This window comes from Bombus bifarius, unplaced genomic scaffold (assembly GCF_011952205.1).
Source record: "Bombus bifarius isolate JDL3187 unplaced genomic scaffold, Bbif_JDL3187 scf7180000007978, whole genome shotgun sequence".
NCBI classification, from domain to species: Eukaryota; Metazoa; Arthropoda; class Insecta; order Hymenoptera; family Apidae; genus Bombus; species Bombus bifarius.
This window is the reverse complement of record NW_022884363.1, coordinates 2225175-2251445: the sequence shown is the minus strand read 5'-3', so window position 1 is coordinate 2251445 and position 26271 is coordinate 2225175. Positions and strand designations below refer to the sequence as shown.

At 43.0% G+C, this 26271-nt stretch overlaps 1 protein-coding gene across 2 annotated transcripts in view; it reads right to left on the bottom strand.

Moving 5' to 3' along the window:
• LOC117204507 (discoidin domain-containing receptor 2-like) overlaps positions 1–26271 on the bottom strand; it is a 165349-nt gene that overhangs the window by 49430 nt on the left and 89648 nt on the right. For both annotated transcript variants that reach the window (XM_033441972.1, XM_033441975.1), the window contains exons 4-6: positions 23153–23384; positions 7783–7930; positions 6712–7019 (exon numbers count right to left, since the gene is read on the bottom strand). In XM_033441972.1, coding sequence (XP_033297863.1) covers positions 6712–7019; positions 7783–7930; positions 23153–23384 — 688 coding nt within the window. The remainder of the gene's footprint in view (positions 1–6711; positions 7020–7782; positions 7931–23152; positions 23385–26271) is intronic.

Below are 26271 nucleotides of genomic sequence, written 5' to 3'. Positions count from 1 at the left end.
GAGTTTTAAGAAACGTGTAAGATCATCTAGGACTGACCAGAAGACAGCTAAGAGTATTTTTTAGAACTCATGACATTTAACACGCTATGGTGGGCACAATCGTGGATACATGAGTTTTAGCTGGAATTATCGTAATCCTAAGATTTGTTACCTGCTAGTTCTGGGTCACTCGAATTAGAAAATATCACAGGACTGGTAGAACTGACTCCGCCATGATTTTGTCAAATCTAACGAGTTTGAAAAGTTTTTTGTCGGATCAGGAGAATTTGAAGTGATTTTGTTTTTGAAATGGTTGCTAGTAAGTTTGATGTGTTTGACCACAGAGACTGTCAGAGTCCACGGATTTGGGATAATTCTAGTTGAATCCTGTAAGTCCGTGCGTATATCGTGGAAGGTCTCAGGTAGGTCCCATAGTGGATACAGTATGCCATGGAACCGGGATACTATCACGGTAATGTCAAATAAATCCCATTGTTCCGGGTTTATATCCAGACGATCCCATGATCCAACTAGAGCACGACTATGAGGTCATTGGATTCGATTCGCTTATAATACAAATGTGCGAGAAAATTTTACGATTCCTGTGAGCCGCTACGCAAAGTGCAATCTCAGATATGCAATGGAAGGATTAAGGAACAGGGAAGTTCATAACAAAGTAAAGAAAGAAAAAAACTCAATGACGCGGAATTTTTTTGCAATTAGCAGTCCTTTTTCTTTCCTTAAATCCAATGGGCTTTGTTATTTTATAGCTGTTAGTTCGATAATTATAAACTAAAGATTGGATTTTCTAATTCCTCGAAACATGCACTCGAGAAAATACCAAGTCAGGAAATTCGACTGTCCACCCCCAGCAACTTGTCCAACTCACAATCATGTTTCCTCCACAAGTCCGCAACATTTAAGACTAAACTCATCGAGAGTACACGTATTTCATCTACAAGTCTGCGCGCCTATCTTGCTTTTTTCAAACTGTCCTTGCGCTTCAAAGAGACTCGATTGCATCAAGTTGCAGTTCGAGGGAGTCGAGTAAAAGTTCGCGTGAGCGATCTCTCGTACTGCAACGCGTACATATCTAGAATCCTTCGGCAAGTACATTGTTTCACAAGAAAAATTCCATCTCCGGTATATACAAACTACGTGTTTGCAAGCGAAAAAGTCCCGTAATAATTAGAAAGTTAGCGGCTCCTTTCGCAGTTCGTTTGCAGCTAATTTCTTGTCGTCTTTAAAGACGACGACGGCGACGCGACGTCTCCTTTTTGTCCCGAACGGGAGAGGCCCGCCCCTTTTGGCAACGTCGGGCAAAACGTCGCTCGTCAGGGCTTTTTTAAACGCGTGGGAGGAGAATAGCGTTTCGTATCGCAGTCTATTATCGCCCGTAGGCGGCGTGTTTCGTTGGCTGGTTCCGTCGAAGGGGAAAATGTTATTTGGATATCAAAGATGCGCCACGGGCAAAGCCCCGACACAGCCATTGTGCGAGGGGTTCCGGTTTATGAGCTTGCGAAACTACGCCGGTAGACGGGGTCACTCTGTATATAAAACCTGGCGACGCGGAAGGGAATCTGGAGGACGATCGGGTGTTCGGGTGCTTCTGTTTCCAGACTCGACCACCAAGAGGGCACCGACATGGCGGTATCAGAGGGCTGCCGCGTCAAAGAGCGTCCTCCCGTTCATAGTTTATTATACGCGCTTGTTACCGTATTCTCTCCCTCTCTTTCTCTCTCCTTCTGTCTCTCCCTTCTTCTCTGTTTCTCTTTTCTCTCATTCTTTTACAATATTCGTGATGGCCCGTGAGCATGCATATTTGCGTACGCTAGCGACCGGGATAAGTGAAGAATTTCGTACGCGTAATTTTTATCCATCCGTTTTGTCGGTCTCGCGAACACGTCACGTATCTACCGCTGCCCCCAGGTTCGTTTCAATTGCACGCGTTCCGCGGTCGAACGGCGAAAAAGCGCTTACCGTGGTCGTTCAGAGGAAGACCGCTCTCCCACGATCGCAACACGTCGAATCGGAACGCAAACGCGTTTTTCGCCCGCCGGTGTTCGCCGCCGCGCGTATTTGCGTTCCGCGGTGAACGCGCTTTTCCTGCAGGCGGGAATTTTTTTTTCTACCCTTCCCCTCTCTCTCTCTCTCTCTCTCTATTTTGTTCGTTCTCCGGTTCGCTCAGTTTGTCGATCTTCGGCATTAATTGCCTTGAAAAACGTGGGCCGTGCACGCCAGCCAAGCCCCGTCGAAATGTCCCGATGATTTTTCCTCTACCCAACCCTATCCCCACCTGTCCCACTGGTCATGGCTGAATAAAATATCGTCAGCTTTACCGTGGCCGCGCGCGTGAAATCGCTGATACCGAAAATATAGTCTCTTCCTGTGTTGGTCGGTGGTGCGCGCCTGTCGAACAGCGCGGCCCCGAGCTGCGGAGATCGAACGTTTCAATTAAACGGTGTTATTTATTCGGACAAAATGCTCCGCGTCAATGTATTCATGAGCGTGACGTCGTATGAAATTTTTAAAGTTCATCAGGCTGGTTATCAACGTTGCACACGGAGATACGCTGTTGCGAACACGAACGACCGTTGTCAGATAATCACGGTAACAATTATTGAAAATGATTTTTTGATGAGCGAGAATACGACCGATGTTCGATTAACATTGTATGATTTAGCCTTATTGATTGAAAGCCGAACATGCCAGGGGCACCCTCGGCCACCCACGCACCCTGTCGCTTACGAAATACACGAAATACCCGGAACGCTTTTATCCGAATCAAAATTCGGCCACTCCCCATTTATAGTACATACTGTTCAATAATCGTCCATGCATATTTCATCGCACGCGCTACCAAATCTTTAAATGCGCTACGCCGACGAGCAAAACAGCCGCGCGAGTTAAAGCGGATTTGCGACGAGCACCCTGTGGATTGCGTGGCCTGGCAAACGCGCTCTACCGGTGTGTTATTGCCGTTTCAAGTATTTGCGTTATCGTAGCACGGCGATGTTAACGGGAGCGAAAGTGTGTTCGCGTTTATCGTTCCGAAGAAAAAGATTACGATATTAATTGCGATGCGTTTGCTTGCGCGTTGCTTTTGCGTACGATAAATAATTTTCATATCAAAGCCGCTATGTTATTTCAGAAAGTGGCGAAACGAGATAAATGAAACATTTTTGATTATTTATCGTTTGGCATATTATCGATTGTCTCTGGCGGGAAGTTCGTTTATAAGTTGTATATACAGGAGAAATTTAATTACGCGAAAATAATTAATTCTATATAAGAATGTTGTACGCGTTCCATGGAACGTGATTTCGTTACTGCCGCGCGAAAATGCCTTGCCGTAGAAACTCGAAGATTGTATAAGCGACGCTTCTTTGACTTTTTTACTCGGTTAGGAAGTGGTAAAAAGCTCCGACGAGATATAGACGGTTTACGGGCAAAAGAGTCTTGATTGACTTTTGGCAAAAGAGATTTAGAATCGGTTAGCGAGGTGCTAGCAAAGATAGGTACCGGGGGTTTACTTCCTTTCCTTCCTTTTTCTTTCCTTCTCTCTCTCTCTTCGATTCTTAGGTTTCTGTTCTTTTTCTCCTCTTATTCCCTACTTTCTCGTCTCTATTATCTTTCCTATTATACTATTTCTCTCCTCCATTTTTTCTTGCTTTTCCCCCTTCTCCGTTCCTATTCTATCTTCTCTCAAAAGACTTCGCTTATATCGGTCAGATTATCCATGATCTGCGCGGAGTTAATCCTAGATATTCATCGTCAGTCTCTCAACTTTCAAATATTTGAAACTCGGGCATACGTAATATACAGGCACATGAAAATCAAAATTGAAAACAGATCCATTTTCCAGTAATTTGAGGAAACCAACAAAAACCAACTCGACATCGATCGAAATCAAATCATTTTGCGGAACGTGCCACAAATTGATAGTCACCTAATACGCGTTACTAATAAGCTTTTACACGTTTGAATATTTCAACAGTTACGATTTAATCCTGTCACGTTTTATCGGTTATTTACCACCCGATTATATCTTTCTAACGTTAAAAGATACATTCGATTTGGGCAGAATACGAAGGAAGAATTTTCATTAGCGCGCACGATTTCTCGTCTCAATTTTATGTCAAACACGGTTTTAAACGTTACGAATTCTTTCTGTTTGCTAAAATCAGAACGAGATTGAAATACAAATGGAACATAGCAGGGTTAAATACAGCTGTCTGCTCCAAATCCTCCGATTATTCTCTTCGTTATCAATAAACATTAAAGCTTTTACGACCATTGTCTTTAAGAGTTACATTATCCTTCTGGTTATCGATATACCAGTGACAAATCGCTGGGTCAGCAACGATTCGTCGAATCGGATAAATCTGCAGTTTTGATCTCTTTGTGCATGGTAATCGTGAATTTTATTCCGCGGGCGGAAATAATTCCATTGTCGGGCCGATTTCGCATTCGAGTCGCATGCGTCCGCCGCTATCGTGTCCGTATCAATGCAGAGGGTGGCGTGGAGCCGTGGGGGTTGAAAGAGAGAGGCGAGCAGATCGAGTGGCGGATGTATTTGCATTATATTATCGAACTTAACGCGGACGACGCGGAAGGGTCGCGAAATCGCAGCGAAACGGAAATTGTACAAGGGATCGAATTATTGGCCAAGCGACGAAGAATGTCACGAATAACACGAGTTCGCCAACTCATTTCCGGTTCGTCGTCACGCATTGGATTATAATCGTAACGAACGACACGCGGCAACGTTTCTTCCGCGTTTTCAAACGACCTGCGATAGCGTTTTTCTGTTCGCGCACGCGCGCGTTGGTATTAGATTTGCGAATTTACATTAATTTTACGGGACCGAAAAAGAAAAAAAAAAAAAAGAAGAAGGGACAGGAGGAAGCGTCAGAATCGAGGCTCGCGTGAACACACTTTAATACCGTCCGGCATGCGTGTAATACCTCGCGTATTTTTGTAATTAACGAAGCACGGGGGAATTAAAGCGAAACTTTCCTTGACTCGAGCTCGTCTCGAATTCATGGCATTTTGAAGCGGGAATGAATTAGTAACAGTCATATCGTTACTCTGCTCTTTCCCAACGACGATCGTTCGTAACGTTGTTAGCAAACGTAACGTAGTGGAATTTTTATATACAGGCTGTCTCGCAGCATGTATGATTCATCCTGATTCAGTCGTATGCTCGGCAGTGAATATAAATGTAATAAGAGGAAACGTTCTTTATTTTTCGTTAAAAGGAATATTCGTAATGTATAATCACGTAACGGAATCATACTATCATAGTGATACCACTTTGTCATTAAGAATTATTTATTATATAGACCATAGGAAATAGGTTAAAACTCGAAAGAAGTATCGAACGACACTGGTCTTCTCACAGATCCTGTGCGGTAGATACAGATAATTTATCTGGCATTTTCATGTAACAACCTAACATAATTCCTATTTATACAAGTGGATCATTTTCGTTAAATCGAATGACCGACAGAGAAGCATAAAGATTCACGATACCAACGTTGAAAGCGAAAAGGGAGCGAATTCGAGCGTTAATGCGTTCGGCTTAAAAGCATATGCTAATGAAAGCTAGATCGCCGATGATGAAAGTAAGTCGCTGGGCTGTTTAATAACAGAGATCACGTGTCCCGATTATTGCTGCTTTTAAGCAATATCGCGCGATCTAGCCAATAAGGCACGCTCCGAAGATACCCAACTACAGGAATTACCGTTTCAAATTGTATTTATATTCAGCCGGCGTCTGACTGATAAAGCGTCGAGTGGAATATTCGATCAACCGTGGGGGGATACGGAGAAGGAAGAGACGCTCCGAAACGACCAACCTAGAGCGAGCTAACGGTAAAAGGATCTCGAACAACTGTGGATGGTGAGCCTGTTGATCGTGCGCTGCTTGCGCATTCCTTACGGGGGTTACAGGAATAACGTCGCCAAAGCGAGGGTAAACGATTTCGCTTTCTGTGTGTTTACGCTGGCGACAAGGGCGTGGATACGTAATTAGACGTAAAACCTGTTCCTTCTTAATTCCCACTTTATCTTTATTTTACCGAGATCCACGATTTATAAAGGTACGGTGGAATTTTATTTCGGATCTTTTATTTCAACCATCGAATGATGTTTCCCAGCGCTTTTACGTGTGGAATTTCGTTAAAGATTCACGTCGCGCCGAGGGTCAGAGGCAACGACCTCTTCGTAATCGCGTTAAATTGCCATCTTGAAATAACTTAGAGCTAATTAAGGCGAGCGGAGAAGTACTGCGAGGTATGGAAAATGTGTTAGAATAATAGATTCTTGCGGAGGTTCGCTATGTACAGTCGACGATGAGAAAAAATTTGTACAGTTCGTACAGAGTACATTATCGCAATTCTATAGAAGTTCGTAAGATTGTACAATCTAAGAGAGCAACTTATAAAAAGAATATTATACAAACTTCTGAAATTCTCCGCCATAACCACAAAACTTTGGGTGATTTAATAATGCAAAATTAAGTGATAGAAGATTGCGAATGAAACACGATGTTGTTTCTCAAATCTCTCACGCTCGATGTTACATGTGCACGATATTGTACTTTAATAAATATCGTTAATTAACTAAACGACAAAGATATTCGTTTTCGATAAAACTGGCCCCAAATTTTACTACTACGCTCTGAGACGATTAACGAATGAAGAATTCAACGATCAGTAAAACACTCACCTGAACATCCTTGGTGAACTGATTGTTGCAGTAGATGTGGATGGCCGAGAACTCTCTAACCTTGTCGAATTCGAACTTGATCTCGACCGGTTGTCCACGTGTGTCGTTTCTCCATCCAACCCATCCCTGCGTGCGATCGTTATCGTAGTATCCCAGTTTGAAGTTATCAGGACCCGTCCTGCCGTCTGTCAGCTGGCCCAGTCCACGTCGTAGCTCCCCGTCCCAGTGTCCATCGTAGGTGGCATCGAAGAATTCCCATCCATTACCCCTTTTATCACCTTGCGGCATCGAATAGGATACCACGCCATCTGCGATCAGGAGGTCAAGGTGTAAAGTCACTGCTGAATGGTCATCCTCCACCTTTTAATGACTCGTGTAAAAGCTTCGACTCTGTCGGCTGACATCGTTATGATCGTATAGAAACACGATACGGGATACGTTAGGAGTTTCGACAATGCAGTGAAAGGAACAAAGATTAATGATACACAAATACGTGTATTTTAATGAATATACAATCCGTAGATATTAATTTTTTGATACCGCGTGAATGTAATTAACGGAATATGTACGATGGAAAATGATACGAGGAATAATGGACGTTTTCAATTAAACGTTGAAACTAAAAGGATATTTTATCCGAAGCAACATCGTTGGTTGATTAAGAGTTCGCTTAAACGTGGAAATTTGCAGTTTTTTTTATTGTGACAATCATTGACATACGCCCGCGTGCGTGCAAGGAAGAAAGAGAGAGAGAGAGAGAGAGAGGGCGCAGTCGATGCAAGTCTGGCAAAATACCCGAAGGCGTTTGAATTCACAATTAATTGGACTCGCTCGCGTTGCAAACGTGCAAGACACAATAGTAGGTCTATGTTGCTTGGTGTGTACCTTTCCGTTTGGTTAAACGTTTAATTCGATGTTGGTTCATCAAAGGAAGAAAGGGATAATTGTACAAGCAAGATTCTGAAAAGCAAATTTGCGCACACGGCAATGGCATAAGGGTTAATGGACAGTCCAGTGAGTATTCTAAGCGGCGGCAAGTTCAACGAAAATTGGAGAGTGCAAACAGCTTACCGCTCCAGTAACATCCGTAGAGCTCGACCCGCATGCAAACCGTCCGCGTGTGATGGCTGTAGGGCAGAAAACGGATCTTGCTCGCCCACAGAGGCGGCTCCAGCTCGTGCTTGGACTCCAAATACGTGTTCGTGTTACCCTGTATTACCTGTAACCGTGGAAACCTTGGTTAAAGACCAGGACAATTCCGGACTTCGGCCTAACCTTTGAGTTCTGTCGTTTCAGCCTCGCGAGAGAACGTGGCATTTCCTCTCTCTCTATTTCTTTCCCCTTTCCCTCTCACCCCACTGTCCTAGATACCTTCAACTTAGATCATTAGGAACATATACGTCACTCGGGGACACTCTAACTTTGTTCAACTCTCGAACAGCATCGAGGAAAGTTTCAACGAATCGCCGGGACGATTCGTCGGTCGTACAGCAATTTCTGACTCTTGCTTGGTCAGACTTTAGGTCTTTCCGGCACCTAAGCCAAAGACATTTGAACTTAACCCAAACCAAAAAGCAGCAGCACGCGTCACGGTGCGATGTTTCGCAACGGGACGTGCTTCGAACGAATGGTTCACGAGGGGAACGTTTTCGACGTGGATCCTTCCGCTTTCCCATGCGCGAACCTTTCAACGTACGTATGTGACGCGACGGCAATGGGAAAAGCTATAATCGGCGCGCGTCAATGTGTCTGCGACAAGTTCGGCCCCTCTTCTGTCCACACGGTATTCTGTCAAAGCACCTCCCTCGCTCGTGATGACATTTATATCACCGGGAAGATGCGTTTCTGCACTTCGGCACATACTGGCATACCATCGTCTGACCGTGGACATCCCGTCACAGGGCGGACACCGCGTTCCATCGCATCAGACGGGGGCTAAGGACTAATTTCATCCCACATTCCACCACGTTAGGTATGATGAGGGAGAGAGTGGGAAGCGAGCCGGGAATCGACGTGGGTTGGATCACAGAGGCACAGACAGGTCGAGGAAGAGCGATAGACGTATATAGCAAGAGAGATATAGTCCGAGGGTTTGAGTTAAACGTCCATCGCCCGCATTCTCTGATCTTCGTCAGGGAGACGAACATATTGCAGATACTCCTCTCTCTCTCTCTCTTCCCTCTATATCCTTGTATACGTTTCCACGTCTACGTCTTGGAACGTGCACATAGTGATGCAATATTGATTTCACGTTGTGGATTTATGAATAAAATAAGCGGTTTATCTGACGTTGGGAAAGGCTGGTGTGGACGGCGTGCAGAAACTCTAAGGTGGAAAAGGGGTGCAAGGTCTCCGGGGATCACGCGAAGTGGCGTTGCCCATGGCGAGTAGATAGCTACCGCCACGGAGATACTCTTGTGTATACGGTATACGTTGTACACACCTCGACACACGGATACACGTGTAGGTACACAAGGGGCGAGCGGATAAATCTACGTGGATGTGTGGACAAACCGGCAGTTTCTTGTGTGTTGCGGCCCAGCGTGCAACACAGTTGCGTGACGGAGCATTTTGCGGCTGGCACGACACATTCTGTGCACGTTTCCTATCCCTCCCACCCTTTAACATATACACGTTCCGTACCATCGGCCAGCCTCTGTCTCTTTTTGGTACGCCTAAGCATCGACTTCGACTACTATTACCGCCTCTATTCCCACCGCGCTCTTCCATTCCTTTGTACCACCGGCGTCACTCCATGTATAACCGAGAGGCCGTTTCTTTCGATTTGTTTGCGCGGTTATTGAAATACCTTTTCCACCTTGTTTTTGGTCGACTGTTTGCTCTTCCTGATATTGGATTACTTGGTCCACTGTTTCTAGCGTGTTTCGAATGTTGCTGTTGATACTTTTATTTTTTGTTAGGGGAGATACCAGCATTTTAGCGGGATAAAGGCAGTTGTTAACCGATAGAATTTCTCTACGATATGTTTTCCAAGTGTCATTTTTCTTTTCTCCCTTCGCATTGTAATTTGTTTGTTTGGGCTTTCCGAATTAACGTTCACTGTATTTTGAGAGAAGTAGATTTGCTCTAAAAATATCATCAAATCGGTACAGCGGTTAACGGATTGAATTCTTCGGGAAAAAATAATACGTTTGTTGCAAGTTTTATAATTTCAAAAAAGACCGAAACAATACCTCGTTGGAAATCCGGTCATTTATATGTAATATAAGTTCAGGATTACGTAAATAAATTACAATGTACCGCATTCGATAAATATGACGTAACTTTAAGAAATATTCTCTTAACCTAACCGTACCAAAAATGTTTTCTACGAGTACGACACGGATACGGGTCGTCGAATACGGAACGTGCCCGCCATACATATCGACTTTTCTTTATAAATATATAATTAAGGTTTTTCAGCGCTGGAGAGCAAGTTTTAGGCTTTTTCCACCCCGAAGCTGGTCCTAGCCGGCTTGCAGGTCATCGCTTCCTTCGAGAAACTGCCACTTGGAAAGCGCTCCCCGAGGTGAACCCTTACTTCTTGGTCGGCATATACCTTACAGAACGCAGAGTAGCAACCCACCCTTCTGTCTGGGGTCGATTCTTTCTCATTTCGGGCACCCAGGGACCCGTACCAGTAGCATGTTACACCATCACCTCTGCCACGCTTTCCACTGGCGTAGAAGCGTAAGTTTGTTCCCTTGGAATTTAATGAGATAGCCACGTGCGAGCAGAATTTAATTTCTCGAAATGGATCCGCTAAAACTATCGCCTATGCGAACATTCGTTCTTAGAATATTCTCGACCTTTGCTTTCTTTCTTCTTGACGTCACATTGAAATTGGTAATCATAGTCATATACACGCAGTGGAACTGTATTCGTTGGAACGAAATCTTTATTTACGGTCGATTAAATAAACTCGCAAATCGAATACATTTATTTGAACTTCTATCATGCGAATCCTGGTTATACGTATGTATCGCTTGCTACGCTCGGATAAATAGAATTCTACTCTTTTCGCACCGAAATTACCACCTCGCAATTTGTAAAATTTAATCGCAAGATCTAAATTCTTTTATCGTCAAATTAATTGCTGTCACGTAAGAGAGTTTATTTAACTACTGCTAACTGGTAATTTGTGTCTTGTGAAATTTCGCTAATACCATTGGCTCGCGCGGGTTCAGACAATTGAATTCGTAAATCCAAGTTAAGTTAATCTTTGTACAATCATCGTTAATAGCTGAAAAATAAATCGTGTCTAATACCGAAAACTCTACCATTGCTTGCCATTCTACTTCCTCGTTCGTTCCACGATCGAAGTTGAAATGTCAACGAGGCAATTTATCCCGTATATATCCAGACTGTCTGCTATACGTCGTAGGTCTCGTGTGATAAACACCGAACAAAGTACGATACTTTCGCGAGGGTCGACGCCATTGAACAGATGCACGCCATTCTTCCGCGCATTAGCCTTCAGGGCGATGACTGAAAAGGGTAGATATTACTTTTCATTACCTTGGCAGCGCGAGACCTTCGAAACGCTAGACGACCTTGCAACTCTACCTGTTCGCTACTACGTTTACACAACCGAATACGTTTACGGGAAAAGAGGCAAAGCTGTGGAGACGGAGAGGGAGACGTCGCGTGCCCTTCTAATGCGATTTCCTGCTACTTTTACTTTCCCCTCTCGATGCACGAATGCGTGCGTGCGTGCGTGCATGCGTAGCACGCCAGTGCATGCGCACAGGGGTCAAGTGTTAAGCGCTGAGCAATTATAGCTGATATCGATCTGCGTTATTGTTCGGGGTTCTCCGGTTCACGAGTGTTTGCTCGTGTGATACGTATTATCTGCCACTGTTCCCTTTCGTCTGACCATTATCATCGATATAATGGAAAGCGTGCTGATAAAATGTTTGGAACAATTCCATCGTGGCATTAATATTCTTTCGTTGATTGTTTGTGAATTAAGTGTCGATTAAGCATTCCTGTTTATTTTCTATTTTTCCTCATATTTTGTATATGAAGATGATAGAGGAAGAACGTGATAAGTGAAACCTTTTGTTCTTATAAGGGAGCAATTTCAAAATTCAATATGTTATTAGATAATCATTTTTTGTTACAGGAAGACTATGTTTTTATTTGGTCTTTTGAGTTAATTATATATTTTGTCTATTTTCTTGAACATTTTCAATACTAAAGAGATTAATACACGCTAGTAATCCCATTGACATTTTCACGAAACTTTGCGGATTTACTTCCTACTGTTAAAAGATTCACGTCGTTGGACCTAACAGACTGTTCTTTACGATGCACTTTCTCTTAATTATAAAAAGGTCAACGAGAAAAAACTTATCATCTTTTCTTCCTGAGATTTTTAAATCGTGAATTAAGGAAACGGAACTGCAGAAGTTAAAAAAGTATTTGGAACAATTCAGCGTGTTTGTAACGTCGAAATGTTTTGAAACAATTTTTTTAATTATAGCAGCACTCTATGGGAGCGCAGAATACGAAAAAAAAGATAAATAAACGTTTACCACGAGTTTATTACGTATTAAGCAAGTGAAATTGTAAGGCGTATGAAGCGAGTTGATCTTGTTAATAACTCGGGGACACGAGACAATATCAGCGAAGATAGCCGTTGTTTTGTATGCCTTTCATTCATCATTCAAACACTATAAAATTACATCGTGGTCTCGTTCCGCGACTATCAAAGATGCGATGTATTTTTGAAGAAGCAAACGACGCGGAAAATTTCTCAAGAGCGATTGTTTAGCCTCGAACGAGTTTTGTTATTGTCTCGCTACGGAATCAAGGTATCCACCTTTACCTCTTTGTTTCCAGCTATATCTATCGTATACTATATAAAGATATGTTTGTAGTAACATCGTTATTCAAGCCCTCATTTTTATGGCCAAGGAAATTGAATGTAAACATCGTATCGAGCAACCGAACGTTAATTGGAAGCCACCGAATAAAGATCATCTTTCGTTCGTGTGACGATAGAAAATAAATTCAAGATTCGGAGCACAAATACAAGAAAAATTATCGTATATACTTACTAGAAAGGGATTTAGCAAAAAGATACTGGAATAGATTTTACATAATATTCCTTTTGTTACAGAAAGGTATTTTAACATCTTTCACAAAAATTTATCATAAAAAATTTGTATGAATATATAATGTATGTTGTACGAATTCTGATTATATCGGTAAAATTTGAAAACAGTTCGAAAACGTATGTGCAAGTTACCAGACATTTATCGCAAACTACGTTCGCCGAGCAAAAATAAAAGAACGGAATGAATAATGAGCTCAAACATATAATTAGTATGAAAGATGGTCTCGCTGAATATTGTGATTTATTTATATAGCGAATAATTGATTATTCAAACTTGCAACGAATATCGTGTAACTTCAGGTTTGTTCCAAATTTTACCGATATAGTCTTGATAATCGCGTCTCGTTACAGTACTAACGAGATTTCAATATGTTTCCTACAACACGTGCAATATATATTCATAAAAAATATCTATAAGCGTTCAAACGCTTTAAAATGTAACACGGCGAAAACTGAGGTTTTAACATCCATTTTGTTTCATTTGAATTGCAAAAGATTGAGAATGACGAGAATATCATAACTTGCTCGTGAGAATATTAACAACGACGAATCAAAAGTAGAAACGGATTTCGCTGAATCGAGATACTCGAAACTCCTGTGTCGTCGAGACACTCGCGGCTCTTTGAAAATCGTTTAGCTTCATAGGTTTGGACGAGCTGTCGATCGAAAGTTAGCAACTTTGATTCCGTTTATATGGATGGGAAGCAACGTACGGGAAAACGCTAAAGAGATCGCTTATCCCCGAAGAGATGCTTGGAGGAAAAATTCGGTGAGCCAGGCGTTCCAACGTCCTCCACTTAAGATACGCGATTTTCAAGTACCTATAACTTATGCCCATGACCGTTTTTGCCTATCGAGCCGGCGTATAAAAGAAATTTATTGCATCGGAGCGTGTACGTCGCGTACCATGGACGAGCGTTTCCGTGAACCGCTACACTCGCGATGTTATTGGATTTTCGGTTCTCGATAGAACGATATTTTTACGAGAACGTTTTACTTATTTGCCTCCCACCGCTACTCGTAACTATATATCTGCAGATCCAGCTGATTACCTTTTACACGAATGCAAACATCGTATTCGCGGTAAATCGACGAGTTAAATCGACGAACGCTGCTCCACAAGGAATTTCGTACAATTTGACGGTTCGAATACGTAATCCAATATGCGATGTATCATATCACCTGTTCGCTAGGAGTGTGACATATTTCAAAAATCCTCAACTTCCACATATCTGTTACAATTAAATCTGTTAAAGCGAGATATTAAGTGGGATGACAATGTCGTCATTTCACCGAATCAAGTTAATGCTATTTGTCGAACGCTATCGAATAACACGAATGAGAAACTGGCTTTAGAAAACTATCGGGGGAATTATAAAAGAAAGCAAACTTCTCCACCGCAAATTGCTCGAGTAATTCAGATATTTCAAAATCTTTGTTCCAAACTTTCCGAAAAATTTGCTTTTCTTAATCGTATTACTCTTGCCGCAAACCGCAGGCCATTGAGATATTTTCCCTCGAGTATTCGACAATTGTAAAATTTCAGCGTGTAAAATCGCACAGATGTTTAATTTTCGGAAACGTTGGCAAGCTTTTTGGTAGACTCTGAAAATACACGTACCTATACATACTCGAGCACGGCTGCACGGTTCGCTCATCGCAGGAAATTTCGCGTTTCGCATCCCCGCCGCGTAGACCGGTGGTGGTTAAACTTTCGAGTCTGTCCGTGGTTCGATATCCATCCTGGTGGTATCTCCGGCAACGGGCGAAGATCTGGTTTCCGTCGAAGCGCGCCTCGCTTCATCCGGCCCATTAGAAACAGTTATGGTACCGGTTAGAATAACAATCGGCCGTGATAAAGCTTCGACCGAGCGTATTCCGTGACGCGGCCGAATTATCACGCGGACAACATTTCGCTAATGTTCCCGGCTTCCTGTGCGTGCGACATTATAACTAACATTACACACCGGCCGCAATATCGCGTCGACCTGTCACCCTTATTTTTTCCACCACCCCATCGCGCGCCATTTACCATTTACGTATGTACGTGTGCGCGTGTATGCGTGTGTGTGCGTACGTTTGCGTGCGTTTGCGTGCGTACGAGCGCGTGATTTACGTGGAATCGTGGCTTAGCCAGGTTCCAGGACTGGGAACCAACGCAACGTTGCTTGCGTGTCGACACGCAGGCATTCGTCTCCTCACGCACCCTCCTTCGCCCCTCTATACTTATCCCTTTCCGTAATTATCGGATTTCCACACGGAATTCCCGCGTCACGGGTCGAGGTACACACGAAGAAAAGCTGACAGTTCGAGCTGGTTGTTCGCGTGACACGATAATGACGAATTGAACGATCGGCGTATAGGGTGCTTTCAGCCTGGTGATACACCTGAGCAGCTGGTTATTCTTCGTGAAAAAATTATAGGGATAGAAGGAAGAAAGGTTTCCCGTTTGAGGCTCCGTTTTGAAGAAAATCAGGGTTGCAAGTTTGCGGCTATACGTGTACTTGGCTCTCTTTAAGCCGAATAGGGGTGGTAGTACGATAAGCAAAGTTACTTTATAGACAAGAATATGAAATGTAAGATAGAATTCGTTTATTTCGTAGGCTTTGTTCTTTAGAACATTAAATTCCGTATAGATGTCATCGGTATATCGTCAGAAGTTACACTGCAGATATTTCGTCGTCCATTGTCCAACATTAAGTGCACGTGCACTCACGAAATTCTGAATATTTTTGATTAATAATATGATATTTATAATTATCAACTATATCGTCTATCTCCAGACACTCCGTATACGCGAACGGCGCACGCTATCTCGCTTAACGACGAGCGTTTCGCGCGACAAGTCGACGAACTCGTTGATTTTACGAAGCGACGTTCAACGGTGAAACGAGTCGAGGAAATGACTCGCGTGACGCGTCAGTTTTAACCATCACCGGCTGTCGTTGGACGTGGTTGTCCGTGTTGTTCACCATGTTACTGGCTACCATCGCGTTTTTCTTCTTCGGTACTTTTCCCTTCTAACTGATGGAAATTAAACGTGGTCGAACAGAGCGCAACTTTTCCTATAAATTGTCGAGCAAAGATAGATAGATAGCTGCGCACGCGACGCTTCTCCCTCGCGCGCGTGCAACCTTTGTATCGGTGCAACGTGCGTGGAACTCCGTGATTAAGTGACGTTTCGAGATTCTACGCGGCGAGTTTGTCATAGTAAAATCGCGAGCTAGAGGACGTTCGTGAAAGAGAAAATGTTAACGATGGATTGTGGGTGGTGGACGATGGGAGAAGGGGCAGGCGAACGACAGCGTCCCTCCAGTGTCGAGGGTCACTGGACTCTACCGAGAAGCATGATTAAGGGTCGTTTTAAAGCTGCCGTACACGGGGATACACGGCCGCCTCCTTTGAGAGCGAAACCGGGTCACTCTGATTAATTGAAGTTTTTGCGAAAACCGGCCGATCTTGCCTGCCCCGATCCTTTCTCTATTTTCGTCCCATTAAAATACGGGTAATTAATGCCGTGACATCCCTCTGTGGGCCGACGTTACGCAACCGTATCGTCCCGCTGGGAGCTCTCGATAAAAAGATACAGAGTGTTTCGAAAGGTTAATTTTGATGAAGGTTGAAAAGAAAATGGTTTTCAGGGGATTATGTATCAGAATGGTTTGTCCAGGCGTTATAGGAATTTAATCTTTCCGATATCGAAGACGAGCGCGATCGTTCGATTGCAAATGTTTACGGATTCGCGAAAGGAAAATTGAAATCAAACAAATCGTCTTCTTCTTCGAAAGTTCTTTCATTTACGATAATGTAGTCCTTCACACACCGAAATAGCGTTCGAGGGACTTTATATTGGCTTTTCAGGAATTTTTAGAAATTACATTTTTAATACCTTCGAAGCCTATCTTCCATTCTATTTTCGTATCGTCAAGAGCTTTACATGGCTTCGTAAATAAAAATCGCGCGATGTGAAATCCGGTGACTTAGGAGGTCGAGCAAAATTATATCGCTGATCGTGACCGATTTAACGTTAAGGTAAACGAACATTAAGAAAACCAGTTACATTTCTTGCAAAGTGTGACGAGGCGCGCGTTGAGCTACAAGCCTCGCTCGAAATTAATATTTGAATAAGAAAACGAGTTTTTAGAAATTGAAGTGTTTTTCATTTTACTCGCTTCTAGCGTCCTGCTATAACTCTCGAATAAATCATTTTTCAACACGAACATACTTTCTAAATGTGTGGTAAGAATTTTGTACGAGTCAGTTGGAAGGCCCTTTATTCCACGAACCACTCTATAAAACACTGAACGGTACTTTTTATATCGTCTAGCAGGGTTTTGCATATTCGTGTGGCGGCATGGAATTTTTTTGCAGACGCGGGACGGCCGGTTATCAAAAGATGTAATCCCGGTTTAACAGCTTACGTTGCACTAAATAAAATAACGAGGCAGAATGGCGGTCGTAGAAAAAGGAAGACAGAAAGTGGAACGGGAAGTACGTCAGTGCTTATTAAAAACTATCGCAATGGAGGAAAGGCAAAAAGTAGAACGATTCTAGGGGCTTCGAGTATCGGTGGAACGCCTATTTTTCTATTTTTCCATATGTTCTCTGCCATTTTTCCTTGTTCGTTCTTGTTGGTCTTTTCGTACGAGAAAAGAGAACGACGTTCGCGAGGGGCGTGACACGTCGATTAAAACGGGAACACGCGGAGTAGCGCGTCGATAATCCGACAATCAGCCGCGAGAACGCTTCGTGTCGTTGAAATAAATCTCGACACGTCGCGTTTATCAGTTTCGGATCGTTGCTCGTAGCACGAGTGGCTGAATGGGGAAGAATGTTTCCTTTTATCGCGAAATCATCGTTTCGTTCGCGGCATCCGAATGAAACCTTTGCCAAGAAGAGACCAAAACTACTGGCCGAACTGGGGTTGAATATAAACTTTAAACGAATCGAAAGATAATTCTGGAAAATTACAGCGACTTCTTGTCGCCAACAGTGGAATTTAAATTATTAAAAGCGGACTCGCTGTTACTTGGATCATTAAACGCAATAAGTGGAACGAAACTTATACTTATTCGTTTTACACAAAGATACTAACTTCTCGTCAATTCCATTAATTACGAGTAACCGAACAAGTAAAAGTGGATAAAATCTCGTTAGAGACCGCTACAAACTCGCTATTATTTCAATTATCAAACGCGATAGATACATTGAAACTCGCCAAAAGAAATTTCCAACTGTCCGCCATCCCTTCTAATTAAAAACTAATCATTTCCTTCCATTTACAAAAAGTATCGCAAGAATTGTTATAGAATCGACAAAAGTCTCGGCCATTTGAAAACGCCATTTAATTATTCCGCTGACTAGGATGCTGCGCAGCCGTTCGTTATCAAATACGAGGACCAGAGAAAAGCAGGCCTCCTTCTTGCCCCAGAACGAGAACGTGCACTCGCATTCGCGGTACTGGCAGAAGGGAGAAGCTTGTTGGCGCCTGCAGCCTTAATTACCTCTGGCGGTCTTTTGAAGCAACACCGCTACCGTCTTTGGCTCGGTGACAATTATTATTACGCGGTACAACTTGCACGGCCGCGTACGCAAACAGCTACGAGGACATTCTTGCCTGCTTTCCCCGCTCTACTGGTAACCTATACGCGCGGTACGAAACACGGATGGCACCCGGCTGCCTTGAAAACTTGAGGCTTCCGCGCCATAGCGAGGCGCACGGTATTCGAGAGCACTCTTTTCTCTCCCTTCTATGGATAATTTCGTGGAAATATCCGAGAAATTCCGACGAGTTAAGCGTACACGTTGATGTCGCGGAAACCGTGGCCAAAAAATGAAGAAATTCGGCTTTCGTCGACGAGGAAGGTTCGTCGTGAGTCCGCAAGTAATTAAGGAATCTGCTGGTCCGCTTTCACGGTTAGGAGGATACGTCTCAAAAGATTACGTTTCTGGTCAAGGTTTCTCTTATTCCGCGCAAATACTAACCTCTCATTTTCTATAAAATGCATATGTGGTAACTGGATTGTGGATTTTTATGCAAATGCGCGTACTACGCAAAATATATAATATATTCAAAGTGCAGTGCTCTAGGTATATACAGGGTGGTTGGTAACTGGTGGTACAAACGGAAAGGGGGTGATTCTAGGCGAAAAAAGAAGTCGAAAATTCTTTTTTTAAATTTTTCCATCGAGACAACGATCTACAGTGAGATCTGTTATAACGTACCGCACGCGTACCGAGCGAAAATTCAAAGTCGATTTTCTCGAAAACAAAGCCCCAAAGGAAAAATTTTTATTCTATATTTTCGACTTCTTTTCTCGAGTAGAATCACCCCCTTTCCGTTTGTACCACCAGTTACCAACCACCCTGTATAATAATATATTCAGTAGATAAAATGAATTTTTGTCCACGTTTCACTTTTTTTTTACCGTATGTAGAAAGTATGGCTGTATTTAAAATAATATTCGCAGAAATATCAAATATCCGCAGCGTGGTTATAACACCCTTGTGTATCGCTTCACCCGGCCAAGTCATCCAGCGTCCGTTTTACTTTTGCTCTTTCTTTCGCTTCATCCAAAACGCGTTAAGTAGAGCTTCCCTTTGCAACGACGCGAAACTACAAGTGTGGCTCGACGAGCGTGTCAGAGAAGAAGATCTGAAAGTTGTCAGCGTTGGAAAAAGCGATGAATAATGGCGGAGTACTTTGTATTTAGAAAAAATACGCGAACCTATGCGTCAACTTAATAAATCGTCGTTTATTTGCTTCAAACGCGCACGATCTTCGTCGCAAAAGGAAACCGTTCAATCATCAAGATGTTATTCGATTTTCAGATGTTCAACCGGTTGTAATCGTCCAATTTACAAGCACGAGGATGGACTTCGTTACACCGACGAAGATCCCGCTGGAGACCGATAATTGGGACAGCCTGGTCGCGAATCAGTGAATAATCATGAGTCTGAAGATGGAAGTTGGTGTTTGCATGAAATCATAAGGTTGAACACGTGACGGGGAAGGCGTCGCCCTGAGAAGCCGAGAGCCAACTTGTGCAGTCTGTTGGTGTTGCTACATTAGCGCCGGCGCAAGTGGTCCATCAATATTAATAAGGCAGTAACTGGACAGCGGATGTATAGAGATGGCCGATCGGATAACCGATTTACCGAAAAGAGAGAGAAAGACAGGAGGTTCGCGATTGGTCGGCCTTCGGGAAAATTTACAGTTCTATTTTGCATGCTGGCTACGAGGGCAGAATTTTTCTCCCTCGGAACGTGAAAGTTCGACGACTACGACTACGACGACGACGGCGACGACGACGGGATGATTAATCCTGTGACGCCTAGTAGCCAGGGATTTGCATTTAATGACGATATCTGCCGGCGAGTAATTCGATATCCTGATTCGAGAATTTCTTTGAGCCTCGATGCTGTTGATAGCTTTGGTAAATCGTAGTTTCGCCTACACAGTCCGCCGTGTCTTTGAACCTTTTTCACCTTCTTGAAAATATCCGATCGGATTAACGTGCCGTAGTTTTGTTGGAAACTATAACCGTTAGAAAAGCGAACGTTTCAGGATAGGCTATAAATCACGAAGCGGAATACTCGGTGTACGTGCAACGTTCAACGCTAATTTCTATCGGTTCGGTAGTGTAGGAACGATGGTTCAAGCGTGCCCCGAGAGTAGTCTGGCGATCGTTATCGGCGTCGAAATTAGTCTTTACACGAAATCACGAAGTGGAACACGCGACGTGAAACCATCGTGGCTCGCAGACGAGACCGCCGGTCCCTTGGCACGTTCGATTCTTGGCTCGCCTCGGTCCATCAATATTAATAAGATCCCAAAGACCGGACAGCAGAGATACCAAGACGATCGAGAGACCAGGCAATTTGACCTGCCGAGCTTTTTCATTCCGCCTTTCGTTGGCAGCGTATCGTTGGTAGCGTCGTAAAACGAAGCGAGAACCCCATTCGTGCATTAATGACCGTCACGTCAGTTGGAAATCGCGCCCTGGAGGGACACACCGTGTTTAAAGTGTCGTAATAGCCATATCGACGAAGTCCATAAACACTGGACGAACCAAAGGACGATAAGTTTGGTAAAAACGTATCGTGTCGCCCTTGGCGAACTCCTTACGAGTCTCTTATTGCTAGTCTGCACGTTGCTTCTACTTTAAACCGGTACTTGTTGAAACAGCCCCGGTATATTCTCTGTCGTGCTATTCCCGCCGTTTCAAGTGCTCTTAATTCTTCGATAAGTTCCTTAGTTGCACGCTTAATCTAGTTTGAAATTTATTGGGACATTGACAGGTTTATTCGAGGCGCGATCGGTTCATTGGCAGGATGTTAAAACGTTCGAGGATTCTCATGCTATTTGTACGCAATCTTTTTGTTTGAACCCTTTCGATTTACGTTTTGATATGTAGGCGGTGTTTTGACAACGGTACCTAATCAAGTACCTCGAGTACCTAAATACCTCCTTTGTTTCTCGTAATGCTATAAAATATTTCAGATACTATTTGTATAGAAAAATGTACAATACAAGATGAATCGAGCGTTTGGAGATTATATCGATATTTTTTCAGAAATAGTCCATCGGGTGTTTCGTCACGACGGTAGAAAAATTGAAAGAAACGATTATTGAAACTTGTGATTAACGAAATTGAAAGCATACGGGTCGTGTGTAATGCGTATTTTCCAATATTATTGAAAAAGGTTAAAGCTGTATAATGCTACAGAAAATTAAAGTGTAAAACTTGTATCAAGGAGATAAAAAACGTATAACGAAAAAAGAGAGGCAAGCTTTTATTCGTTTGAATATTTTATAAAAAATAAAGGAACCATACAAATGCCTGAAAATCGTTGTAAATCCATCAAATTTCTACGAGACGTTACGAATTAATCATTTCGACCAGTAGTTTTAGCGGCAAATGTTAAAGATTCAACGGAACTCGAGCATTAATCTAACATTTTGCCAGGGAAAAATCCAAGATCCGCAGCCTCTCGAAAAGTTCTGTATAATTCAGAAGCCGCTGGCGAAACTCAGGAACACAAAGACCGCAGGGCTCCGGCTTCGGTACGGGCCTCGACAAAGTGGCACATCGTCGGTACGAAATTAGCTTACGGATTCGCGATAAGCTGCTTACGTTTCGAGCGGGATAATCCTTCCCGTTGGTCTTCGATTCTTGATCATAGGCCGGAGCGCTCGGAGCTTGCGCGTTCTACTCGCCCGGCGCGCGCTTCTGCGCTTCAAGAGCACAACCAGGAATAACAATCACGCCGCTTTAATCGTCACGGAATTATTATTTCAGGCCAATGACCAGCCTGCCAATTCGGTTTCGACTATTACGAGCGCAGCTGCTGCCGATCGACGGCGAGCAGATGCGCGAATCGTTCATAAATCACGATATCGTAAGCTGTTTTTATCAATCTCGCGGCTGCGCGTGCACTTTCGCTGGCGACCCTTTGGCTTCTTTGAAACGCTACAACGATCGGTGCCATTGATCGTGACGCTCGTTAACAGAAGGCAAAACATATCCCGAAATTGAAACGTAAGATAGAATCTCGTTAAAACGTATTAACAGAGACAGGGATGTTAAATTAATATTTTCAACGTTACGAACAATTTTTGGTTTCGTTTGGAAAGTTACTCGTTTCGAATATAAAGACAACAAAGCATTTTAATCGCTTCATCCTTTTCCGTATCTCATCGTACGCTTGATACCTTCGTGGTAAAATATCGTGTACTCTTTTAGAGATCTTTCGGTCTCTGAGTTGATTATTTCATTACGCCTTCCGATCTTCCGACGTAATTCGTTTATATTATGTCGCAGAAAAACCTATAAAGGTAGTATCGTATATATGTAATCGGTAAATTGCGTGGATTGAAACAAATCGAAACGATAAAATTACTTTATGTCAGTACCTAACCGTTTCTACGAATGATACAATGCCTATTACCATAACATTGAATCGAATGGAAGAAATAATCGAACGTATGAATTAATATCGTGCAACGAAAGCAATTACGCATAATACATAAGTACTCGATTAACGTTCAATTATAATATTTTTGTACGAAGCGAAGCATCGTACGACAAAAAGTTATTTTATCACTGCGATTTATGTTTAATCGCGGAATCTTCTGCAACGCGTTTGTACAGCGAATTACAACTCATCTTACGTATATTCAGTTAGTCTTGAAACTTAAATAGCATGATCGACTAGATTTGTGATAAGTCCGAGAAAGTCTGAGAGGTATATCGAAACTAGATGACTTCGTGTCAGTAAATTAGTTAATGGAGCTCCGGAAGAGATAAGGGCACTCACCTCTTTTCCTTTGATATCTCTGTATCGAACCCACTTGCCCAGACGCGGTCGCCAGTACTCGAGCAGATACGCCTCTGCATACTCAACACCGAGACCGTTGCCGAAGCGACCTTGCGTAGCGGTAGCCGTGATCAAGTGAACCGTATGAAGGTCGATCTCTAACCATTCTCGGGCTTCTTGGGTGATCTGATTTTTCGGACACCAAGCGCCACCCAGATTCTCCACTTTTAATCTGAAACAGATGGTTAAACGTCGAAGGTTATTATCCTTTCGAACTCGAGCAGTTTTGCTTCCTTAACACTAGAATCTACTATCAGAGTGGTAACAATTAATTTGTAATTTCTCCGATATAAACTTTATGAGTTTTTTTTTATATAGAAATCTTCAAGAATTTCTATGATTTATTTTTAACTACGAAACAAGGCTCGTTTTGCGCTCGGAATGTATTTCTTGTACACCTTTCGTTTAGATTTCTCTTGATACGAGTATCGTACTTCAATCATTGATAGTTCTAAAGTTAATAATTGCAACAATTTATCGACTATTTTTTATTTGTCATTTCTCGTTGCACGAACTAGCGAGCTTGTTGTTGTGAGAGAATCGACAGAAGCCTGATATTCGTAAATCAACGCGAAAGTGTGTAAAGAGAGAAAAGGTTAAAGGGAACGCAATCGAGAGGGTTGTAACTCCAGGCACGCTCGAACAAGTTTTCAAGCATCGGGGTAATCAGACACAACATTCTTGGGAGATTCCGTGAACTTCGACGTTTCTGCCCTGGAACGTTCGCGAGGATCGGCTATTTTTCACCTCGTCTTTCAATACTAAGGCGAACGTAACGAATTAATTAAACGTGAAGATACCCGGCGACCCACCATCTCCTTCTCAATCCAGCCGGTTTGCCGGGATTTTCAAACTAAATTCCGATATCGTAATACGATGGCTCGTTCATCGGCAACTTTTAATACTTTCATTATTCCAATAATAAATTTGAGCACCCTACAGCGGCAACTTCTTAGACTCGGGCTTACTCTTGCTCGATCTTGCACATTAAATACACTCTCGAAGTAACGAGGAGAAAGAAGAAGTAGGAGAAAAAAAAATAAGAAAAAAGAAAGGAAAAACACGAGTTTAACTACTTAATGGGATCCAGCACGAGCAGATAGCCCGGGAGAAGTATAAGTGATACTTGGAAACTTTCAAAATCATCTTTGTCACGTGAACCCTTAGCGCGCTTTAACCACGACAAAGACGTACCATGTTTCCTCCATAAAGCAATGTAGCAAATAGTTTTCTCCGGCATAGAAGGGAGCTTCCTTTCTCACGAAAATTACAACGTTTCGAGAAACTTTGAGATTCTCAGGTTGGTTTCCCACCCCTGCTATCCCAGACCAAACAATTTCAATCGTCATTAAAAAGGAAACAGCGACACGAGCGCTGCGAGGCTCATTTGAAATTAAAAACGAGTAGAATAATCATAACGCTGTAAAATCTTCGTACCCTCGCGAAACTTCACCGCCTGTGGGACCGGGTGCCCCAACTTCCACCCTCTAGGATTAACGTATTTCTCTCGTTTTCCCCCTTTACGCTTATTACGAATAATTAATAGTAAAGAAAAAAGAACGGTGAAAAGTAAACAACGAAATTGCGTTGTTGGACGAAAGAATCTTGCGCGGAATACTCGAATCCCATTTGCATAAAACATAGAACGTTTTGCACGCGTTTCTCCTTCTTTCTTCCGCATTTCCTGCAAATTTCATTTCCAGTTTTTAACGAGAATTAGTCTATGAAATTAGACTCGAATCGGACTATGTTGGCTGACTTGAACTATCTTAAGATCTTCGCTTTCACAAATTTTGTAGTCATTTCACGATATCGTGCATTCTTTTTAACCTCTTGCACGAAACAAGCGAGAAACAAAGAAAATTATAATTTCGATCAATCATTTAACTTACTACGCATATTTCTTACCAAAAACCATAAACCTGAAAAGAAGAAACACGAAATATTTTGAAATATACATTTCTGAACACTCGCCAATTACGAAACCCATTCAACTGTTTCGTTATTCATGGCTAAAGCCATTTTCCTCAAAACTTTTAACACGCAGTTCTCGCTCGCATCCAGCACCGCGATCAAATATAAATTATTCACAAGCCAGCGTCAGGATAATAAAAATTGTAGCTCGCCAAATTGAAAGATGAACGTGAAACCGTAGAAGCTCGCATTATGTGTCCAGATGACGATCCTTAAAAAGAAAGAAGCCGAAGGCTCGAGGTTGTCGAGGAGAGACACAGCGATATCTCTGGACAGCTCGATCCATCCTGACGCGTATACACACAGGTGATCTCGATCGAAGGTGCAAGCTGGCCATTTAATACGTGCAAGCTGTAGAGCTGAGGGATCGGCGCGGTTCGGTTTTAATCTTTCCGGGGGTCGAAAGCAAGGCGCGGAGAGGCTGGCCGTAGTCGGCATGAATAAAAGATGAGGCGCGAAGCGCCTTCCCTAATTGCGTGGACCGTTTAAATGCTTGGCTAAGAGGGAAGCTTCTGCCGGTCGTAACGTCACGCTATACCTGTATACAGCCGTGTTGGTATATCCTTTTGGATGGTGCGAGGTGAATGGCGCGGAAAGAGACGAGAAGCCTACACCGTGGATGGGGGACATCCGACGTCTTCGAGGTTTAAGCGGCACTCTCCCTCTCGGGAGAGTTTGTTTTAGCATCGTGCATTATTCTTCATTACTGGAATATTTGGAGGCGTGTCTTAACAACGTGTACCTGACGATATTTGCTCTATCCTTAATTGTCGCTAGGGAAATCGACCTGACGACGACGACGGCGGCGGCGGCGGCGGCGGCGACAACGACGAGACGACGATTCTCTTTTGGTCGCGATGAGGATAATTCGGTTTCTTTCGTAAGAGGAAAAGAGGGAGCCAACGCGAGCTTTGCAATCTTTGCGGAATTTTGAGAATGTAATTAGGATTTGGACAGGGTCTTCCCTTGTTTAATTTTGTTGATTTTAATTAACGGTGTATTTGCCTTTCGATGCAAATTGCAGCGGGGGAAACGTTTTATTTTTCTTCGTTCTTCGAGCTCGATGGAGAGGAAAAATCAGGTCT